At 32.9% G+C, this 18,833-nt stretch overlaps 2 protein-coding genes across 2 annotated transcripts in view; one reads left to right on the top strand and one right to left on the bottom strand.

Annotated features, from left to right (window-relative positions):
* The window catches only part of LOC138320921 (separin-like), a 33,423-nt gene extending 32,267 nt beyond the window's left edge, over nucleotides 1–1,156 (bottom strand). The window contains exon 1 of the mRNA XM_069264227.1: nucleotides 966–1,156. Coding sequence (XP_069120328.1) covers nucleotides 966–1,034 — 69 coding nt within the window. The 5' untranslated portion in view covers nucleotides 1,035–1,156. The remainder of the gene's footprint in view (nucleotides 1–965) is intronic.
* Nucleotides 1,157–1,339: 183 nt separating this feature from the next.
* LOC138320920 (uncharacterized protein F09G8.5-like) lies at nucleotides 1,340–13,512 on the top strand. The gene is made up of 5 exons (XM_069264226.1): nucleotides 1,340–1,457; nucleotides 9,099–9,164; nucleotides 9,760–9,983; nucleotides 10,462–10,882; nucleotides 13,366–13,512. Exons 1-5 carry the CDS (start codon nucleotides 1,366–1,368, stop codon nucleotides 13,469–13,471), a joined length of 909 nt encoding a protein of 302 aa, XP_069120327.1. The 5' UTR covers nucleotides 1,340–1,365; the 3' UTR covers nucleotides 13,472–13,512.
* Nucleotides 13,513–18,833: the final 5,321 nt, after the last annotated feature.

Genomic DNA, 18,833 nt, shown 5'->3' with positions numbered 1-18,833 from the left:
ACTGCAGATCATATCCAGACCTCTAGTCCCTACAGCGTCACTCATGAACACACTAACTTTCAAATTACATTGGCACTAGCCAAATGCTCAACCCCTTTAGCTACCTTGATTGATATCAATAAAATTCGGATACACTTATATTTATTATTCATGTTGTTCAACTCCCTTTTTTGAGGTGGAGCCTTTTAAACATCATTTTGAGAAGAAATTGGCAATTTGGTTAAATTTTGAAATAATTTCCATTGGGAATACAGTAGGTCTTAGCTGCGATGACGTAGCTCTGAACAACGGACGGAAGATTTCTGACCTACTCTGACATATTATTAACATTTCATAATATTAAATATGATCCTGCCGTGAACGGAGTGGAGGAGTATTCGTTCTGTCTAAGTAGGCAAATATATTAGAAATAATCATTCTCTTGATAAAAAAATATTTTTCAAACGCTATGCGGTTTTATATAAATACCATGCTCAAATTACAAGTCCTAGTATGCAGAAGTATGTTTAGATACATTACATTGCCACATATTGAATAATGAACCTAATGCCGTAATGGGAATTAAAGATGCTCTACCGCTGACAAATGGTATTTTTTCACTATAAAAAACGGTAGCAGACGATTTAGTATTTTTCTTCAGTTACAAAAGTTACTTACTTTACACCATTACCACCATTGAAAAGTTTGAGCTTCTAATTTTACTTCAAGTTAAAAATTTTAAAAATAATTAATTGCATTCCGAAAAAATTCCGTGACACTATATCCTATATGGAATGAAGTAATGATTGCGCATGCACCAAAGGCGAAATAAATTATTTTATATTATTTTTTGTGTTAATTAGGCATATATATACACGATTAAACACCAATTATTGTTCAAATGATTAATATCATTTATGCTCTGTCGGCGGTGGAGCATCTTTAAGTGTAAACAACCCTGCTAACGTGTTAGGTACGAAAATAACCTCGATGTCTTGTCCGATTGTTTCATGTTTCCCAGTCTGTAAATCGGACAAGAACAATTGTCCTGCCATAGCCACATGGATTTAATTGATGGCTGGCCTATTCACTTTTCCAAATAAAGAATTATTCTTCGTTTGACATTAATCCATTTCAATGTTCCCGCTCTACTTGTTTCAAAATGGCTTCCATTATCCGCGGGATTGACCGGAAGTGGTTCAAAATATTTTTACAATTTTTTAGTATATTTCACTTTTGAGGTTGGCATTATGCATCTAAAAATAAGTAAATTTATATATCTGTTTTTATGCATATTTCAAATTAAACAGATAAACTATGTCCTAATGTTTTCGATGTCTAGTTTCATTTTACAGCTTCCGGTTAAGCATTCATGCATTCGAACGTATGGAATATCAGGAAGAAAAACTTACTGACGCTCTCGTTCTGGCCAGAACAAGAGCGTCAGACCTAGAAAGTGTCAAGAAATTGAATTTTTGGTAAATATGCTTCGTTGAGAATAGAATAATTGATAGTTTATGTTAGTCTTTTGGGATCATTTCAAAATATTTAAGCCTAATAAACTTAACTTACTGATGTATCAAAATATTTCAACTGTACACTATTAGATCTTATCGCATTTAACAATGACCACATTTATTTAGTTCAAAATTATGTAATAGAATAGCCTAGGGTGGAGATATCGGACGGGAGTTGGGTAACAGATATTGATAACAGATGTTTTACAGTTTTAAGTACATTTTACATAGCCTGAGCCCTGAGGTACTCTGGCCTACTCCAACAATGTTTGAGTGAGTTTAGATGATGAGAAACTTCTGATAGGCATATTGCACATCAGAAGTTTCTCAATATCGTGATCTAATATTATTGGATTATCTCTGGCCCTGACACCAGACTTTGACATTAGGACAGATAGACTGTCTACCTCGAGAATGGAAAGAAGCTAACATCACTGCCATATTCAAGGAAGGATTGAAGTCAGACCCAGGAAACTATAGACCTGTCAGCCTCACGAGTTTTGTTGTAAAAACTTAAGAGAAGTTAGTTAGAAACAGTATAGTAAAACACATGGATAAGAATAATTTTTTAAGCTCTAAACAATTTGGTTTTATCTCGGGACGATCAACCCAACTTCAGTTGCTGAATGTTTTAGAAGATTGGACTGAAATTATAGATGATGGAGGAGAACTAGTTGTAATTTACATGGATTTTATGAAGGAATTTGATAAGGTCCCGCATAAACGCCTCTTAAAGAAATTGATAGGATATGGCGTCAGTCAAAAAGTAGTAAATTGGATAGAGGATTTCCTGAGTAATAGATGTCAACGTGTTATTGTTAATGGTGAGATGTCAAAAACATACCCCGTAATCAGCGGCATCCCACAAGGAAGTGTACTGGGCCCAATCTTATTTATAGTGTATATAAACGATCTCCTTGAAATAACAACATCTTCATCACCACTATTTGCAGATGACACAAAGCTTTACAGGCAGATTAGAAACAATGATGATGTGAGAATTCTCCAAGAGGACCTGTATAAACTCAAAACTGGTCGAACAGATGGTTACTCAAATTCCACCCCAACAAATGTAAGGTGATATAGATAAAAGCTTTGCAGAAAAGACATTACTACATGTAACATGTATATGAATGGAGATGAAGGAGAGAGGATTCAATTGGAAAACATCACACACGAAAAGGACATTGGGGTAAATATCGATGAGGACCTGAATTTCAAAACCCACCTGCATAATATCGTGAACAAAGTGAACAGCATAGTTGGACTGATTCGAAGATCTTTTGTATATCTTAATGAGTCGATGTTCAAGTTACTATTTCAAGCTCTTGTTAGACCACACCTGGAATATGCGGCGAGTGTATGGAACCCATACAAAGTGGCAGATATCGACCTGATCGAGAAAGTCCAGAGAAGGGCATCAAAACTTATTCCGGGACTCAAAAATCTAACATACGAGGAACGCTTAGAAAGACTAAATCTTCAACTTTACAACATCGGAGAACTAGAGGGGACATTATAAATGTTTTTAAAATAGTTAAAAACATATATGATCATAGAGTAACTGAGAACTTTTTCCAAATGGACAGTACAGGCAGAACGAGAGGTCATTCTGAGAAACTTTTTAAGAAACGGCAATTTAGAATTAAGAAAGAATTTCTTCAGTAACAGAATAGTAGACATATGGAATAATTTGCCGCAACATATTATAGATGCAGATACTGTATACAACTTTGAAGTAATGTTAGATGAACACTGGAAAAATATTTGTTTTAAAATCTAATAGTCTATATTGTAGGATCATAGCCATTGATATACTGGAATTTATTTACTTATTTTTTATGAATGTATATATTGTTGATATGGATATAGAGGCATCCAGCCTGCATCCATCAATTGTCCTAATAAATCCTAATAAATAAATGTAGAGCCAAAGCGCTATATTCGATTAAAAAATGGAACTCGCTGATACTTTTTGGTATTGGGCCAGGTAATCTCCGATTCAGACCCACAACCGAGACGCATTACCTACCATGGTCTGTTCAACAGATGAATAGTTTATCTACACAAATATAGCAATCCGTCGAGATTAGAGGTGATTTGCATACTATGAAAAAATGTTGACGACGAGGAGGGAAATTTAATGTCAAGGTAAAGAAACTACTGTATTGACAAAACGTACAACATGCATGCTTGATAAAATGGATTGCTATGAGTAGATAAATTATTCATTTAAAAAGACCAATGTAAGTGACACTTCTTGGTGGTAATATTTTGTAAGCTGTCTGAATCAGAGATGACTTGGCCCGATACCAAACGGTGGCAGCAAGTTCCACCTTTTCATGCACTAGTGCGCTCTTGCCCAACATTAGACATCTAACTGTCATAATGTCTAAGTCTGGTGTCAGGGCTAGAGTATCTCTGGCTAATTTTTACTCTACACTGACTAATTTTTACTCTACAGTGAATTAAAAGAAAATAAATATGATTGCATTGCAATAAAGTTATACCATTGTGATTTAGCTGAAACCTGTCTGATATGATTCTGACAAACATGTACATAGTTCTGACTACCATATTTTTGTGTATATAGTGCACTTTTTTTTGCGCATATAGTGTGCACTTTTTTTCATAAATTTACAATTGCAAGTAAAAAGTTGGGCTTGCTCACTACAGGCAAGTACAAGGCATATACATGTCCCTGGGTCATGATCACCGACAAGCATATCCTAGTGTGCAGTAGTTGTTGTAACAGGATAAGGTTATGATTAAGTACTTGGGCCTTTGAGTTATTGTTCAATGCACATATTCTATACAAAATTGAAACATCGCTTGAAATTTCTATCTTTAATTCCTTGAAAGTTCGGTTTAGGAGCACATGTGTTCACGAATGGACACATGTTACGATCATGAATCTTCAATAAGGTATCTCCAAATCTAAATGGCTAAATAAATATCATCTGGAACTTGAAACAATGTATAAGTCTGTTATTGATTCGTCACATTTAACAGATTACCTTATAAATATGTTGCGCCAGTATGTGAAAACTTTGAACTTGCAAAATGTTTACAAAGGAAGTGAAATGCAAAGCCTAAACTTAATAACACTGACCGATCGGCACTATAAATGATGGCATGACTGTAAAACATACTCTTATCACCATCTTTTCAAATGGTTCAATTAGATCTCATCTTGATTTCAATATAATTGACCAACACACTGAGAATATTGAATAGGACTTTAAAACATGATTAAGTACTTGGGCCTTTGAGTTATTGTTCAATGCACATATTCTATACAAAATTGAAACATCGCTTGAAATTTCTATCTTTAATTCCTTGAAAGTTCGGTTTAGGAGCACATGTGTTCACGAATGGACACATGTTACGATCATGAATCTTCAATAAGGTATCTCCAAATCTAAATGGCTAAATAAATATCATCTGGAACTTGAAAAATGTATAAGTCTGTTATTGATTCGTCACATTTAACAGATTACCTTATAAATATGTTGCGCCAGTATGTGAAAACTTTGAACTTGCAAAATGTTTACAAAGGAAGTGAAATGCAAAGCCTAAACTTAATAACACTGACCGATCGGCACTATAAATGATGGCATGACTGTAAAACATACTCTTATCACCATCTTTTCAAATGGTTCAATTAGATCTCATCTTGATTTCAATATAATTGACCAACACATTGAGAATATTGAATAGGACTTCAAAGCTATTATTAATTTTGAAGTAAGATTAATATATTGATTAATTAAATTGCATTTATACTGCATTGACACTATATTTACTCCTACTTTGCCCTTTACTGTATCATATACAATGTACATATTTTGATGTGACTTGGGCCCGAGACTGACGAGGACATGAATGTGAAGTACAAACCAATAACACTGATTCATTTCTTTTCCTTCATGAATTGAATGTATAAATGAATATACATGCATACCGTAAAAACTTTTACAATTTGCGCACCAGTGTAATTTGCGCAGGTACTTTTTAGGGCTGAAAATGCTGAAAAAAATCTACTATCAGTATATTTTGCGCATCAAAAATTTTGGGGAAAAACGATGTCCAGGGAGTCCCAAAATCGATGTATGAAGGTGACAATTTAATTGCAAAATATTCCCCTAAAATGCTTGACAACTTGCACAAAGAAGTGTTGTATTAAGAAAAAATAACATATTAAAACCGCATCGTGTTTGTTTTCTTTTATTGGCCACCTTAACCTGAAACTAAAATATCTTGCAGATGTCTAAAACATCGGCGGTCCGGTCCGCCGTACTCCGTGCACATGTCAATGTTTTGAGATATTACACATAAATAGTAATCAGGAACAGGTATATATATTTGTTTACCCCCTCAGTGTTGCTCATACTATGTATATATTTGTGACTAGGTAGGCACTTAGTGGTAAAACACTATGGACATTTTAGTGCTGCCCAGTTATAATGAATGTCTGGAGTGAGAGTGACATTGAGGGAATAAATGTTAAGTTATAATCATAATCAAAATACAGTTAACTAAAATCAAAACTTTTGATTAGCAAATATGAATCAATTAATACCGTTATTAATTAAAGTTTAATACAACAATATATGCATGTTATTCATCGCTATAGGTAATTCCTTCTATTACATATGTATTTAAATACTTATAAGTGTTTTCAGTAATATGAACGATTTGTGTTAATTCAAAAAATGATTAAATGTTATTTTATAGATCCAGTCCAGTGTAAATATGCTTTTAAAGATATGCTATAAAATAGGTTTCTAAATTGTATATATACAATACATGCATGTAATCATGTGGAGAGGACATAGGCTTTGCCTGCTGCCCAATCCAAAATTGAATTTTTAGGTCACCTGAGACGAAGTCTCAAGTGACCTATTCTAATTGCCTTTTGTCCGTAGTCGTCCGTTGTGCGTCGTATGTCCGTAAACAATTTACATTTTCGACTTCTTCTCCAAAACTGCAGAAGCAATTTCAATGAAATTTTGCCCAAACCTTCTAGGGCATAAGGCCAATCAAAATTGTGAATTATATGGTCCCCACTCCGCAGGGGGCTGTGTGAGGGGCCAAAAGGGGTAAAATTGACTAAAATTTCAAAAATCTTTTTCTCCACTCACAGATATGGTGGAACCAAATACTCTTCATAGATAGAAAGGTCTTAAGGCCCTTTATAAAAATTGTGATTTATATGTCACTGGGGTCTCTAGTTCCCCCCTGGGGAGGGGGTTAATTTTACTATAGTTTATAAAGGGAAACACATTTTTGAGCTTTATTTGGTCATTTGTAAAAGGAAATTAGTCAAATTTTGTCAGAATTATCAGTATAAAATGGCCATTGAATCTTTTTAACAATTTTTCCATGACTGACCCCAAGGGGCCTTAAGAGCTGGGTCAAAAGGGGTCAAATAGGCTAAAACTTCAAAAATCTTCTTCTGAAATTCTGGAAATGGTAGAATCGAATACTCTTCATAGATGGAAAGGTCTTATGGTCCTTTACAAAAATTGTGAATTATATGACCCTTGGGTCTCACATTCCCAACTGGGGAGGAGGTCAAGTTTATATAGGGAAAACACATTTTTGAGCATTGTTTGCTCAATTTTCATAGGAAGTGAGTCAAACTTAGTTATAATTATTAGCCTGAGATAACATTTTAATATCATATTCATATTGGTCCTGGCCGATCCCTTGGGGCAGAGGGGTGGCGCCAAAAGGGGCAAAAATTCTAAAACTTCAAAAATCTTCTTAAAGAATCAAATATTCTTTATAGATGGAAAAGTCTTAAGGTGTTTTTTATAAAAATCGTAAATTATATGACCCTGGGGTATCACGTTTCCCCTTGGGGAAAGGGTCAAGTCTACTTTTGTTTATATATGAAAAACTCATATATGAACATTATTTGCTCAATTTTCATAAGAAATGAGTGCTTTTTGGGTTTATTAGTTTAATGTCCTATTAACAACCAGGGTCAAGTAAGGACGTGCCAGGTTTGTTGGTGGAGGAAAGCCGGAGTACCCGGAGAAAAACCACCGACCAGCAGTCAGTACCTGGCAACTGCCCCACTTGGGATTCGCATTCGCATCCCAAAGGTGGAGGGCTTGTGGTAATATGTTGGGACATTTTAACCACTCTTAATGACTCAAACTTGATAAGAATTATTAGCCTAAGATATAGCATTTTGACGTCCATATTGGTCCTTGCTGACCCCCTGGGGGACCAGAGGGCGGGGCCAAACAGGGTCAAAATGACTTAAATTTCAAAAATCTTTTGAATTCATAGGTTTGATGGAAGCAAATTCTCTTGATAGATGAAAATGTGAAATTCATAAAATCACTGACCGACATCAAGGGCCAGTATGTTAGTGTTTATATGTCTTTGTTTCATTCTAAATAAACTCAGGTGACCGTTAAGGCCCATGGGCCTCTTGTTTAATTTAATGGATTATTTTGAAATGAAAAATGGAAGTGTTCAGTCAAATTATTTTGTGGTTGATTAGTCAACTCGGTCAGCTTTCCAGCTTATATCTTGGACATAATTAAATTTAAATGCCTATCAAGATGGCTCCATATAAAAGCGTGTGATAGCACTCATAATGCAATAGTAGTATTATTGTAGGGTAGGGAATCAAATTTACACAAATGATAGGGCTGACCCCCCCCCCCCCAAGCATGTGATAGCACTCACAATGAATGGTAGCATTTTTAAAGGGTGGTGCTTTAAAATTGTACATTTTATGGGGCTGATCCCCCAGGGGCTGGAGGGGCGGGGCGAAAAGGGGTCAAAATGGTAATTTTGCATGTAAGCAACTTCTCTGAAACTAAGAATGAGAAAGCACTCATATATAATGCAATGGTAGTATGTGCAAATGGTCTGGCTGACATCCCGTGGGCCTGAAGAGCTGGGCCTAAAGGGTCAATTTAGCTATATTCATATAAATGACTTCTACTCTGAAACTTAGCTGTGACTAACACTCATAGTCATAAAATATTGATAGCACCATTATATGGTTGGGATTCAAACTTAAACCAATCCTCTTGTCAGTTTAGCTATTTCTGATTGTAAGAGTTTTTGTGGTAATAAGTAAAAAAATATCCAGGTGAGCAATACAAGCCCTCTGGGCCTCTTGTTAAAATCTTGAATGTAAGGATAAGTCAGTTGATATTGTTTTATTTCTTAATTTAAAGCAAAAACCATGGGAGTAGTGTAAAAGGAGCAGATTGGCTTGGCTTGTACAAATTAAGTGTTGAATAGTCTCTATAATTTAGTTGACAGAGCATGCTTCTTTAGCTCAGTTTATCATGCTGGAAACCTGTGCAGGTTTGATTCTTGGTTGAGGCACTTGATAGAAATGTGTTTGTTCACTGGTCTTCTACAACACTTTTTATATTTTTTTTATAACAAATAACATAAAAAATAGCTCTTAACAGATTAAGAAAACAAGATACTATACTTATAATAAAGTTATTTCAAGGAGTACTGACTTGTTTCAGTATTATTGCCCCAAATTTTGTTTTTTAAGTATAATGCATACATGAATATGTATGTGCCATTTTGATTTTATTTGAAATTTATTTGCAGGGGTTCTGATATCGAAAATGTCAGCGTTGTTCGCAGAATGCCCAATCTAGAAGTATGCAGTTTAAGGTAATTGTAGGAAAATTAAAATGAAATGAACTTTCACTACCTACTTGTAACTTGTTAATTTTTGATTCACTGAACATAATGGGCCAAGTCCATAGTAAATCTGTGTAGATTACTTTTGATAATCAATCATAATATATCCACATCTCAGAATTTGATAATCATTAATTTATCATTAATGATGACCTTGCAATGCAGCAGTTTCATGCTCATTAAGATGGTCTTGTACGTGATAACATGAAGTGAATTATTTCTGAATTTCATTAATTGATCTACTTTATCTAAGAGAACCAAGGTTCTTTAAACTTTCTTCATATATATTTTAATTTTCAAGTCCAAAGATATCATTCAATCAAGGTACATCGAAAGGTTCTTTGTCAAAAGTTATATTATTTGTGTTGTCTTTTCTCCCCAGTTACTGATGATATAAGTATGAAGCAGTATATGTAGTAATATTACAAATAATGATAAAAAAACTGGTTAGGACTAATAAAAACATTATGATTAAATTCTTAACCTCAAATTCACGCTATCTATGAGGTAATTCTGAGAATAATGTTTAGTGATTTCTTTTATTATTATCATTAATATTTTTCAGTGTCAATAGCATTACAACTTTGGAAGATTTCTCCTATTGCCCTAATTTGCAAGAACTTTACATTAGAAAAAATAAGATTAAAGACCTGTCAGAAATCAACCATTTAGCCACATTACCACGGTTACGTAATCTCTGGCTCGCTGACAACCCATGTGCAGAGACAGAAAACTACAGATCCATTGTTCTAAAGACACTGCCAACTCTTCAAAAGTTAGACAACATTGGTAAGTCTGCCTTGAAGTATTGTTTTGGAACAACATGACTTGAAAGTATAAAGTAGAGATAGAAGAATAGTATATACATTGTACAATTGTATTGTTACTGAAAGTAAAGACAGGTAAGCTGTTATTCACTCAGATATATCATCTCACAACTTCCTAATAACATTATATTAATTGGACTAAATTTAACTCTAACAATATTCCAGAGAATCTGGCTTTATATTGTACCTTTCTCTCCCATCATCTAAGATTCACAGTAAGAAACCTGGGGGTTTGATTGCATCATCTAAGATTCACAGTTGATTGCACTTTGCTACGTTTCACTTATCAAAGTAGCAAACCAGGTAGGATAGTGCAATCGATTGTGGGTCTGGGAAGATGTCATTTTAACCCTTTACCACTTCATGTTCCAATAGCTTCTATCATGCAGAGTTTTTCGGTGGTGAGATGGTGCTGTCATTTAGATTTTCTTTCCTTACAGTTGTAACAGAAAGTGAAAGAGATCAATTTACTGACACTGAACTGTTGACAAATGACAATGAGCACCTCGAGATTACAGGCACAGAACCAACCAAGTCAGAAATTGATGATGTCAAGGCTGAAGAAAAAGAACCAGAAATGCTGGGGAATTCCAGTCACAAGAATTTGAATGGTGGGGATGAAACCAGTCCATCAGAATCTACCAATGAGGTAAAAGATACAGAGGTCAAGGATGATACAGAGATCAAAGATGAAAGGGTCAAAGATGTAAAGGTCAAAGATAAAGAGATCAAAGATGAAAAGGTCAAAGATGAAGAGGTTAAAGATACAGAGGAACATTCCAATGCTGCCAAGGACAAAGCTTTTAGACCACACAGAAGTGCTTCACTAGACCCGGTCACACAGACATGGGAGGAGACAAAGTAAGGACCTGTTAATATAGTGATAAACCATAAAACATCTACCTTTATGTAATGATATTTGTTGCACATATTTGAGGTTTTGATGATTAGTACAATGTATACACTGTCACCTTCATCACCAGTCAGCATAAGTACACAAAGGTGTAAACAGTGTAGGACTTGTCTTCAAAATTTAGTTTTAAGTGTGGCACAGCTGAATTATATATAACTATACAGCTATATGCTATATAGCATTGCATTTGGGTCAAAATGACTGAATGTCACTACTCTTTGTCCAATACTTTGTTATATATGTGTTAGAGTCTATGTGCCCCCTCATCCCAATTTAGTTCTTGCCCACTGCTTACTTATGCTGACAGGTCATTCATCTGACAGTGAATTAGTTGTCAAAATGTCACACATCAAATATTTACTGGTTGTGTTTTAAGTATCATTAGGTCATCTGACCCAAAGGGTCAGGATGACCTATTGTTATCATGCACCGTCCGTCGTCGTCCGCCGTGCCCCATGCGTAAACTTTTCATTCAAACAACTTCTTCTCAATAACCGAAAGACCCAGGGTACAGATATTTGGCCTGTAGCATGCTGGGATGAAGGGCTACCAAGTTTGTTCAAATGAATGACTTTGACCTTCATTCAAGGTCACAGAGGTCAAAAAGGCTAAAATCTTTAAATGACTTCTTCTCAAGACCCAGAAGGCCCAGGGTACTGATATTTGGCCTGTAGCATGCTGGGATGAAGGGCTACCAAGTTTGTTCAAGTGAATGACCTTGACCTTCATTCAAGGTCACAGGGGTCAAATAGGCTAAAAATCCTTTAAACAACTTCTTGTGAATAACTAAGAGGCCTAGAGACCTGATATTGGGCCCGTAACATGCTTTGATGAAGGGCTATCAAGTTTGTTCAAATGAATGACCTTGGTCTTCATTCAAGGTCACAGGGGTCAAAAAGACTAAAATCTTTAAACGACTTCTTCTCAAGAACCAAAAGGCCAAGGATACTCATATTGGGCCTGTTGCATTCTTGGATGAAGTGCTACCAAGTTTGTTCAAATAAATGACCTTGACCTTTATCCAAGGTCACAGGGGTCAAATAGGCTTAAATCTTTAAATGACTTCTTCTCAAGAACCAAAAGGCCCAGGATACTCATATTAGGCTTGAGGTATGCTGCTATGAAGGGCTACAAGTTTGTTCAAATGAATGACCTTGACCTTCATTCAAGGTCACAGAGGTCAAAAAAGCTAAAATCTTTAAACGACTTCTTCTCAATACCCAGAAGGCCAAGGGTACTGATATTTGGCCTGTAGCATGCTGGGATAAAGGGCTACTAAGTTTGTTCAAGTGAATGACCTTGATCTTCATTCAAGGTCACAGGGGTCAAATAGGCTAAAAATCCTTTAAACAACTTCTTATGAATAACTAAGAGGCCTGGAGACCTGATATTAAGTCCGTAACATGCTTGGATGAAAGGCTATCAAGTTTGATCAAATGAATGACCTTGGTCTTCATTCAAGGTCACAGGGGTCAAAAAGGCTAAAATCTTTAAACGACTTCTCAAGAACCGAAAGGCCCAGGATACTCATATTGGGCCTGCTGCATTCTTGGATGAAGTGCTACCAAGTTTCTTCAAATGAATGACCTTGACCTTTATTCAAGGTCACAGGGGTCAAATAGGCTTAAAATCCTTTAAACAACTTCTTGTGAATAACTAAGAGGCCTAGAGACCTGATATTGGGCCCGTTACATGCTTGGATGAAGGGCTATCAAGTTTGATCAAATGAATGACCTTGGTCTGCATTCAATGTCACAGGGGTCAAAAAGGCAAAAATCTTTAAATGACTTCTTCTCAAGAACCGAAAGGCCCAGGATACTCATATTGGGCCTGCTGCATTCTTGGATGAAGTGCTACCAAATTTGTTCAAGTGAATGACCTTGACCTTCATTCAAGGTCACAGGGGTCAAATTGGTTAAAATCTTTAAATGACTTCTTGAGAATAACTAGGAGGCCTAGAGACCTGACATTGGGCCTGTGACATGCTGGGATGAAGGGCTACCAAGTTTGTTCAAATGAATGACATTTATCTTCATTCAAGGTCACAGAGGTCAAATATGCTAAAATCTTTAAACGACTATGTTGTATTGTGCAAATAGTCAGATGACCGTTAAGGCCCATGGGCCTCTTGTTGTATAAACCATATGATAATTTCAAATCTGAAGAAATGTTTAGAAAAATCACAACAAAAGTGATTTCTTGTTTATAATTTGTTCAACAGCTACAAAATTTGTGTAAAATAAATATGGTTTCATATGATGTCTGATAATTATAATGGAATTTATACATATGACCTTCACCTAGTTTTACGGTCATATCGGTCAAATACATGTCTTTTGAAATCTTCATGAATCTTTTACTTCGAAAGCAAATTGAACCTAGTATCAGAACAAAGAAAAGTCTTTAATGCTGCAATATAATAATATTTCAGTGAAATTCGACAAGAACTTGGATTGAGACCGTTGCCTTTTGAGAAGATTACATCAACTAAACCAGTTCCTGGAAGTGCAATGATGGCTCGGGTAAGAAATAACTGAAATTAGCATGATGATTTACTGTATTATGCCCAGTAAACTCCCATGTCTTTCTAACCACCCCTTAGATACTTTGTAAATTGTTACCATACATTAAATTTCTGTTAATTGTAGATTATTTTTTAAGCTTTTGAAAACTTTCTACTTAGTCTGAACTACCAAAGTGATTTTCATCTTGCTTAATCAGCAACTTTACTAAAGGACAAGTGACTTATGACTAAATTGGACTCAATAGGTGGTATTGATTTTCTTTAATGTGTATGAGAGGAGTTCTTTCTATCTTATCAGGATATATAAATAATCAGTCTGTTAATTTTACTTGTGTTCACCTACAAAGTTACATATAAAAATCAGTCAGTTAATTTACTTGTGTTCACCTACATAGTTACATATAAATAATCAATCTGTTAATTTACTTGTGTTCACCTACATAGCTACATATAAAAAATCAATCTGTTAATTTACTTGTGTTCACCTACATAGTTACATATAAAATATCAATCTGTTAATTTACTTGTGTTCACCTACATAGCTACATATAAAAAATCAATCTGTTAATTTACTTGTGTTCACCTACATAGCTACATATAAAAAATCAATCTGTTAATTTACTTGTGTTCACCTACATAGCTACATATAAAAAATCAATCTGTTAATTTACTTGTGTTCACCTACATAGCCACATATAAAAAAAAATCAATCTGTTAATTTACTTGTTTGTTCACCTACATAGCCACTATAAAAATCAATCTGTTAATTTACTTGTGTTCACCTACATAGCTACATATAAAAAATCAGTCTGTTAATTTACTTGTGTTCACCTACATAGTTACATATAAAATAATCAATCTGTTAATTTACTTGTGTTCACCTACATAGCTACATATAAAATATCAGTCTGTTAATTTACTTGTGTTCACCTACATAGTTACATATAAAATATCAATCTGTTAATTTACTTGTGTTCACCTACATAGTTACATATAAAATATCAATCTGTTAATTTACTTGTGTTCACCTACATAGCTACATATAAAATATCAGTCTGTTAATTTACTTGTGTTCACCTACATAGCTACATATAAAATATCAGTCTGTTAATTTTACTTGTGTTCACCTATATAGTTACATATAAATAATCAATCTGTTAATTTACTTGTGTTCACCTACATAGCCACATATAAAAATCAGTCTGTTAATTTACTTGTGTTCACCTACATAGCTACATATAAAAAATCAGTCTGTTAATTTACTTGTGTTCACCTACATAGCTACATATAAATAATCAATCTGTTAATTTACTTGTGTTCACCTACATAGCTACATATAAATAATCAATCTGTTAATTTACTTGTGTTCACCTACATAGCTACATATAAAAATATCAATCTGTTAATTTACTTGTGTTCACCTACATAGTTACATATAAAAATCAATCTGTTAATTTACTTGTGTTCACCTACATAGCTACATATAAAATATCAGTCTTGTTAATTTTACTTGTGTTCACCTACATAGCTACATATAAATAATCAGTCTGTTAATTTACTTGTGTTCACCTACATAGCTACATATAAAAAATCAATCTGTTAATTTACTTGTGTTCACCTACATAGCTACATATAAAATATCAATCTGTTAATTTACTTGTGTTCACCTACATAGTTACATATAAAAAATCATCTGTTAATTTACTTGTGTTCACCTACATAGTTACATATAAAAATCATCTGTTAATTTACTTGTGTTCACCTACATAGCTACATATAAAAAATCAATCTGTTAATTTACTTGTGTTCACCTACATAGCTACATATAAAATATCAATCTGTTAATTTACTTGTGTTCACCTACATAGTTACATATAAAAAATCAATCTGTTAATTTACTTGTGTTCACCTACATAGCTACATATAAAAAATCAGTCTGTTAATTTACTTGTGTTCACCTACATAGCTACATATAAAAAAACTCAATCTGTTAATTTTACTTGTGTTCACCTACATAGTTACATATAAAATAATCAATCTGTTAATTTACTTGTGTTCACCTACATAGTTACATATAAAATATCAATCTGTTAATTTACTTGTGTTCACCTACATAGCTACATATAAAATATCAATCTGTTAATTTACTTGTGTTCACCTACATAGCTACATATAAAAAATCAATCTGTTAATTTACTTGTGTTCACCTACATAGTTACATATAAAAAAATCAATCTGTTAATTTACTTGTGTTCACCTACATAGCTACATATAAAATATCAATCTGTTAATTTACTTGTGTTCACCTACATAGCTACATATAAAATATCAATCTGTTAATTTACTTGTGTTCACCTACATAGCTACATATAAAATATCAATCTGTTAATTTACTTGTGTTCACCTACATAGCCACATATAAAAAATCAATCTGTTAATTTACTTGTGTTCACCTACATAGCTACATATAAAAATCAATCTGTTAATTTACTTGTGTTCACCTACATAGCTACATATAAAATATCAATCTGTTAATTTACTTGTGTTCACCTACATAGTTACATATAAAAATCAATCTGTTAATTTACTTGTGTTCACCTACATAGCTACATATAAAAAATCAATCTGTTAATTTACTTGTGTTCACCTACATAGCTACATATAAAAATCAATCTGTTAATTTACTTGTGTTCACCTACATAGCTACATATAAAATATCAGTCTGTTAATTTACTTGTGTTCACCTACATAGTTACATATAAAAAATCAATCTGTTAATTTACTTGTGTTCACCTACATAGCTACATATAAAAATCAATCTGTTAATTTACTTGTGTTCACCTACATAGTTACATATAAAAATCAATCTGTTAATTTACTTGTGTTCACCTACATAGCTACATATACAATATCAGTCTGTTAATTTACTTGTGTTCACCTACATAGCTACATATAAATAATCAATCTGTTAATTTACTTGTGTTCACCTACATAGCCACATATAAAAAATCAATCTGTTAATTTACTTGTGTTCACCTACATAGCCACATATAAAAATCAATCTGTTAATTTACTTGTGTTCACCTACATAGCTACATATAAAAAATCAGTTAAAATATCAATCTGTTAATTTACTTGTGTTCACCTACATAGCTACATATAAAAATCAGTCTGTTAATTTACTTGTGTTCACCTACATAGTTACATATAAAATATCAATCTGTTAATTTACTTGTGTTCACCTACATAGCTACATATAAAAAATCAATCTGTTAATTTACTTGTGTTCACCTACATAGTTACATATAAAAAATCAATCTGTTAATTTACTTGTGTTCACCTACATAGCTACATATAAAATATCAATCTGTTAATTTACTTGTGTTCACCTACATAGCTACATATACAATATCAGTCTGTTAATTTACTTGTGTTCACCTACATAGTAACATATAAAAATCAATCTGTTAATTTACTTGTGTTCACCTACATAGCTACATATAAAATATCAGTCTGTTAATTTACTTGTGTTCACCTACATAGCTACATATAAAATATCAATCTGTTAATTTACTTGTGTTCACCTACATAGTTACATATAAAAAATCAGTCTGTTAATTTACTTGTGTTCACCTACATAGTTACATATAAATAATCAATCTGTTAATTTACTTGTGTTCACCTACATAGCTACATATAAAAATCAATCTGTTAATTTACTTGTGTTCACCTACATAGTAAAACATATAAAAATATCAATCTGTTAATTTACTTGTGTTCACCTACATAGTTACATATAAAATATCAATCTGTTAATTTACTTGTGTTCACCTACATAGCTACATATACAATATCAGTCTGTTTAATTTACTTGTGTTCACCTACATAGCTACATATAAAATAATCAATCTGTTAATTTTACTTGTGTTCACCTACATAGTTACATATAAAATATCAATCTGTTAATTTACTTGTGTTCACCTACATAGCTTACATATAAAAATCAATCTGTTAATTTACTTGTGTTCACCTACATAGCCACATATAAAAATCAATCTGTTAATTTACTTGTGTTCACCTACATAGTTACATATAAAATATCATCTGTTAATTTATTTGTGTTCACCTACATAGCTACATATAAAATATCAATCTGTTAATTTACTTGTGTTCACCTACATAGCTACATATAAAAATCAATCTGTTAATTTACTTGTGTTCACCTACATAGCTACATATAAAATATCAGTCTGTTAATTTACTTGTGTTCACCTACATAGCTACATATAAAAAATCAATCTGTTAATTTACTTGTGTTCACCTACATAGCTACATATAAAAAATCAATCTGTTAATTTACTTGTGTTCACCTACATAGCCACATATAAAAATCAATCTGTTAATTTACTTGTGTTCACCTACATAGCCACATATAAAAATCATCAATCTGTTAATTTACTTGTGTTCACCTACATAGCTACATATAAAAAATCAGTTAAATCAATCTGTTAATTTACTTGTGTTCACCTACATAGTTACATATAAAATATCAATCTGTTAATTTACTTGTGTTCACCTACATAGTTACATATAAATAATCAATCTGTTAATTTACTTGTGTTCACCTACATAGTTACATATAAAATATCAATCTGTTAATTTACTTGTGTTCACCTATATAGCTACATATACAATATCAGTCTGTTAATTTACTTGTGTTATACAATATCAGTCTGTTAATTTACCTGTGTTCACCTACATAGCTACATATAAAAAATCAGTCTGTTAATTTACTTGTGTTCACCTACATAGCTACATATAAAATATCAGTCTGTTAATTTACTTGTGTTCACCTACATAGTTACATATAAAATATCAGTCTGTTAATTAACTTGTGTTCACCTACATAGTTACATATAAATAATCAATCTGTTAATTTACTTGTGTTCACTACATAGTTACATATAAATAATCAATCTGTTAATTTACTTGTGTGTTCACCTACATAGTTACATATAAAATATCAATCTGTTAATTTACTTGTGTTATTCACCTACATAGTTACATATAAAATATCAGTCTGTTAATTAACTTGTGTTCACCTACATAGTTACATATAAATAATCAATCTGTTTATTTACTTGTGTTCACCTACATAGCTACATATAAAATATCAGTCTGTTAATTTATTTGTGTTCACCTACATAGTTACATATAAAATATCAATCTAATAAAATATCAATGTTAATTTACTTGTGTTCACCTACATAGCTACATATAAATAATCAATCTGTTAATTTACTTGTGTTCACCTACATAGCCACGTATAAAAAAATCAATCTGTTAATTTACTTGTGTTCACCTACATAGTTACA

The sequence above is a fragment of the Argopecten irradians genome, chromosome 4, assembly GCF_041381155.1.
Source record: "Argopecten irradians isolate NY chromosome 4, Ai_NY, whole genome shotgun sequence".
In the NCBI taxonomy this organism is placed as follows: domain Eukaryota; kingdom Metazoa; phylum Mollusca; class Bivalvia; order Pectinida; family Pectinidae; genus Argopecten; species Argopecten irradians.
Note: the sequence above shows the minus strand (reverse complement) of the source record. Positions and strands in the feature narration are given on the sequence as shown.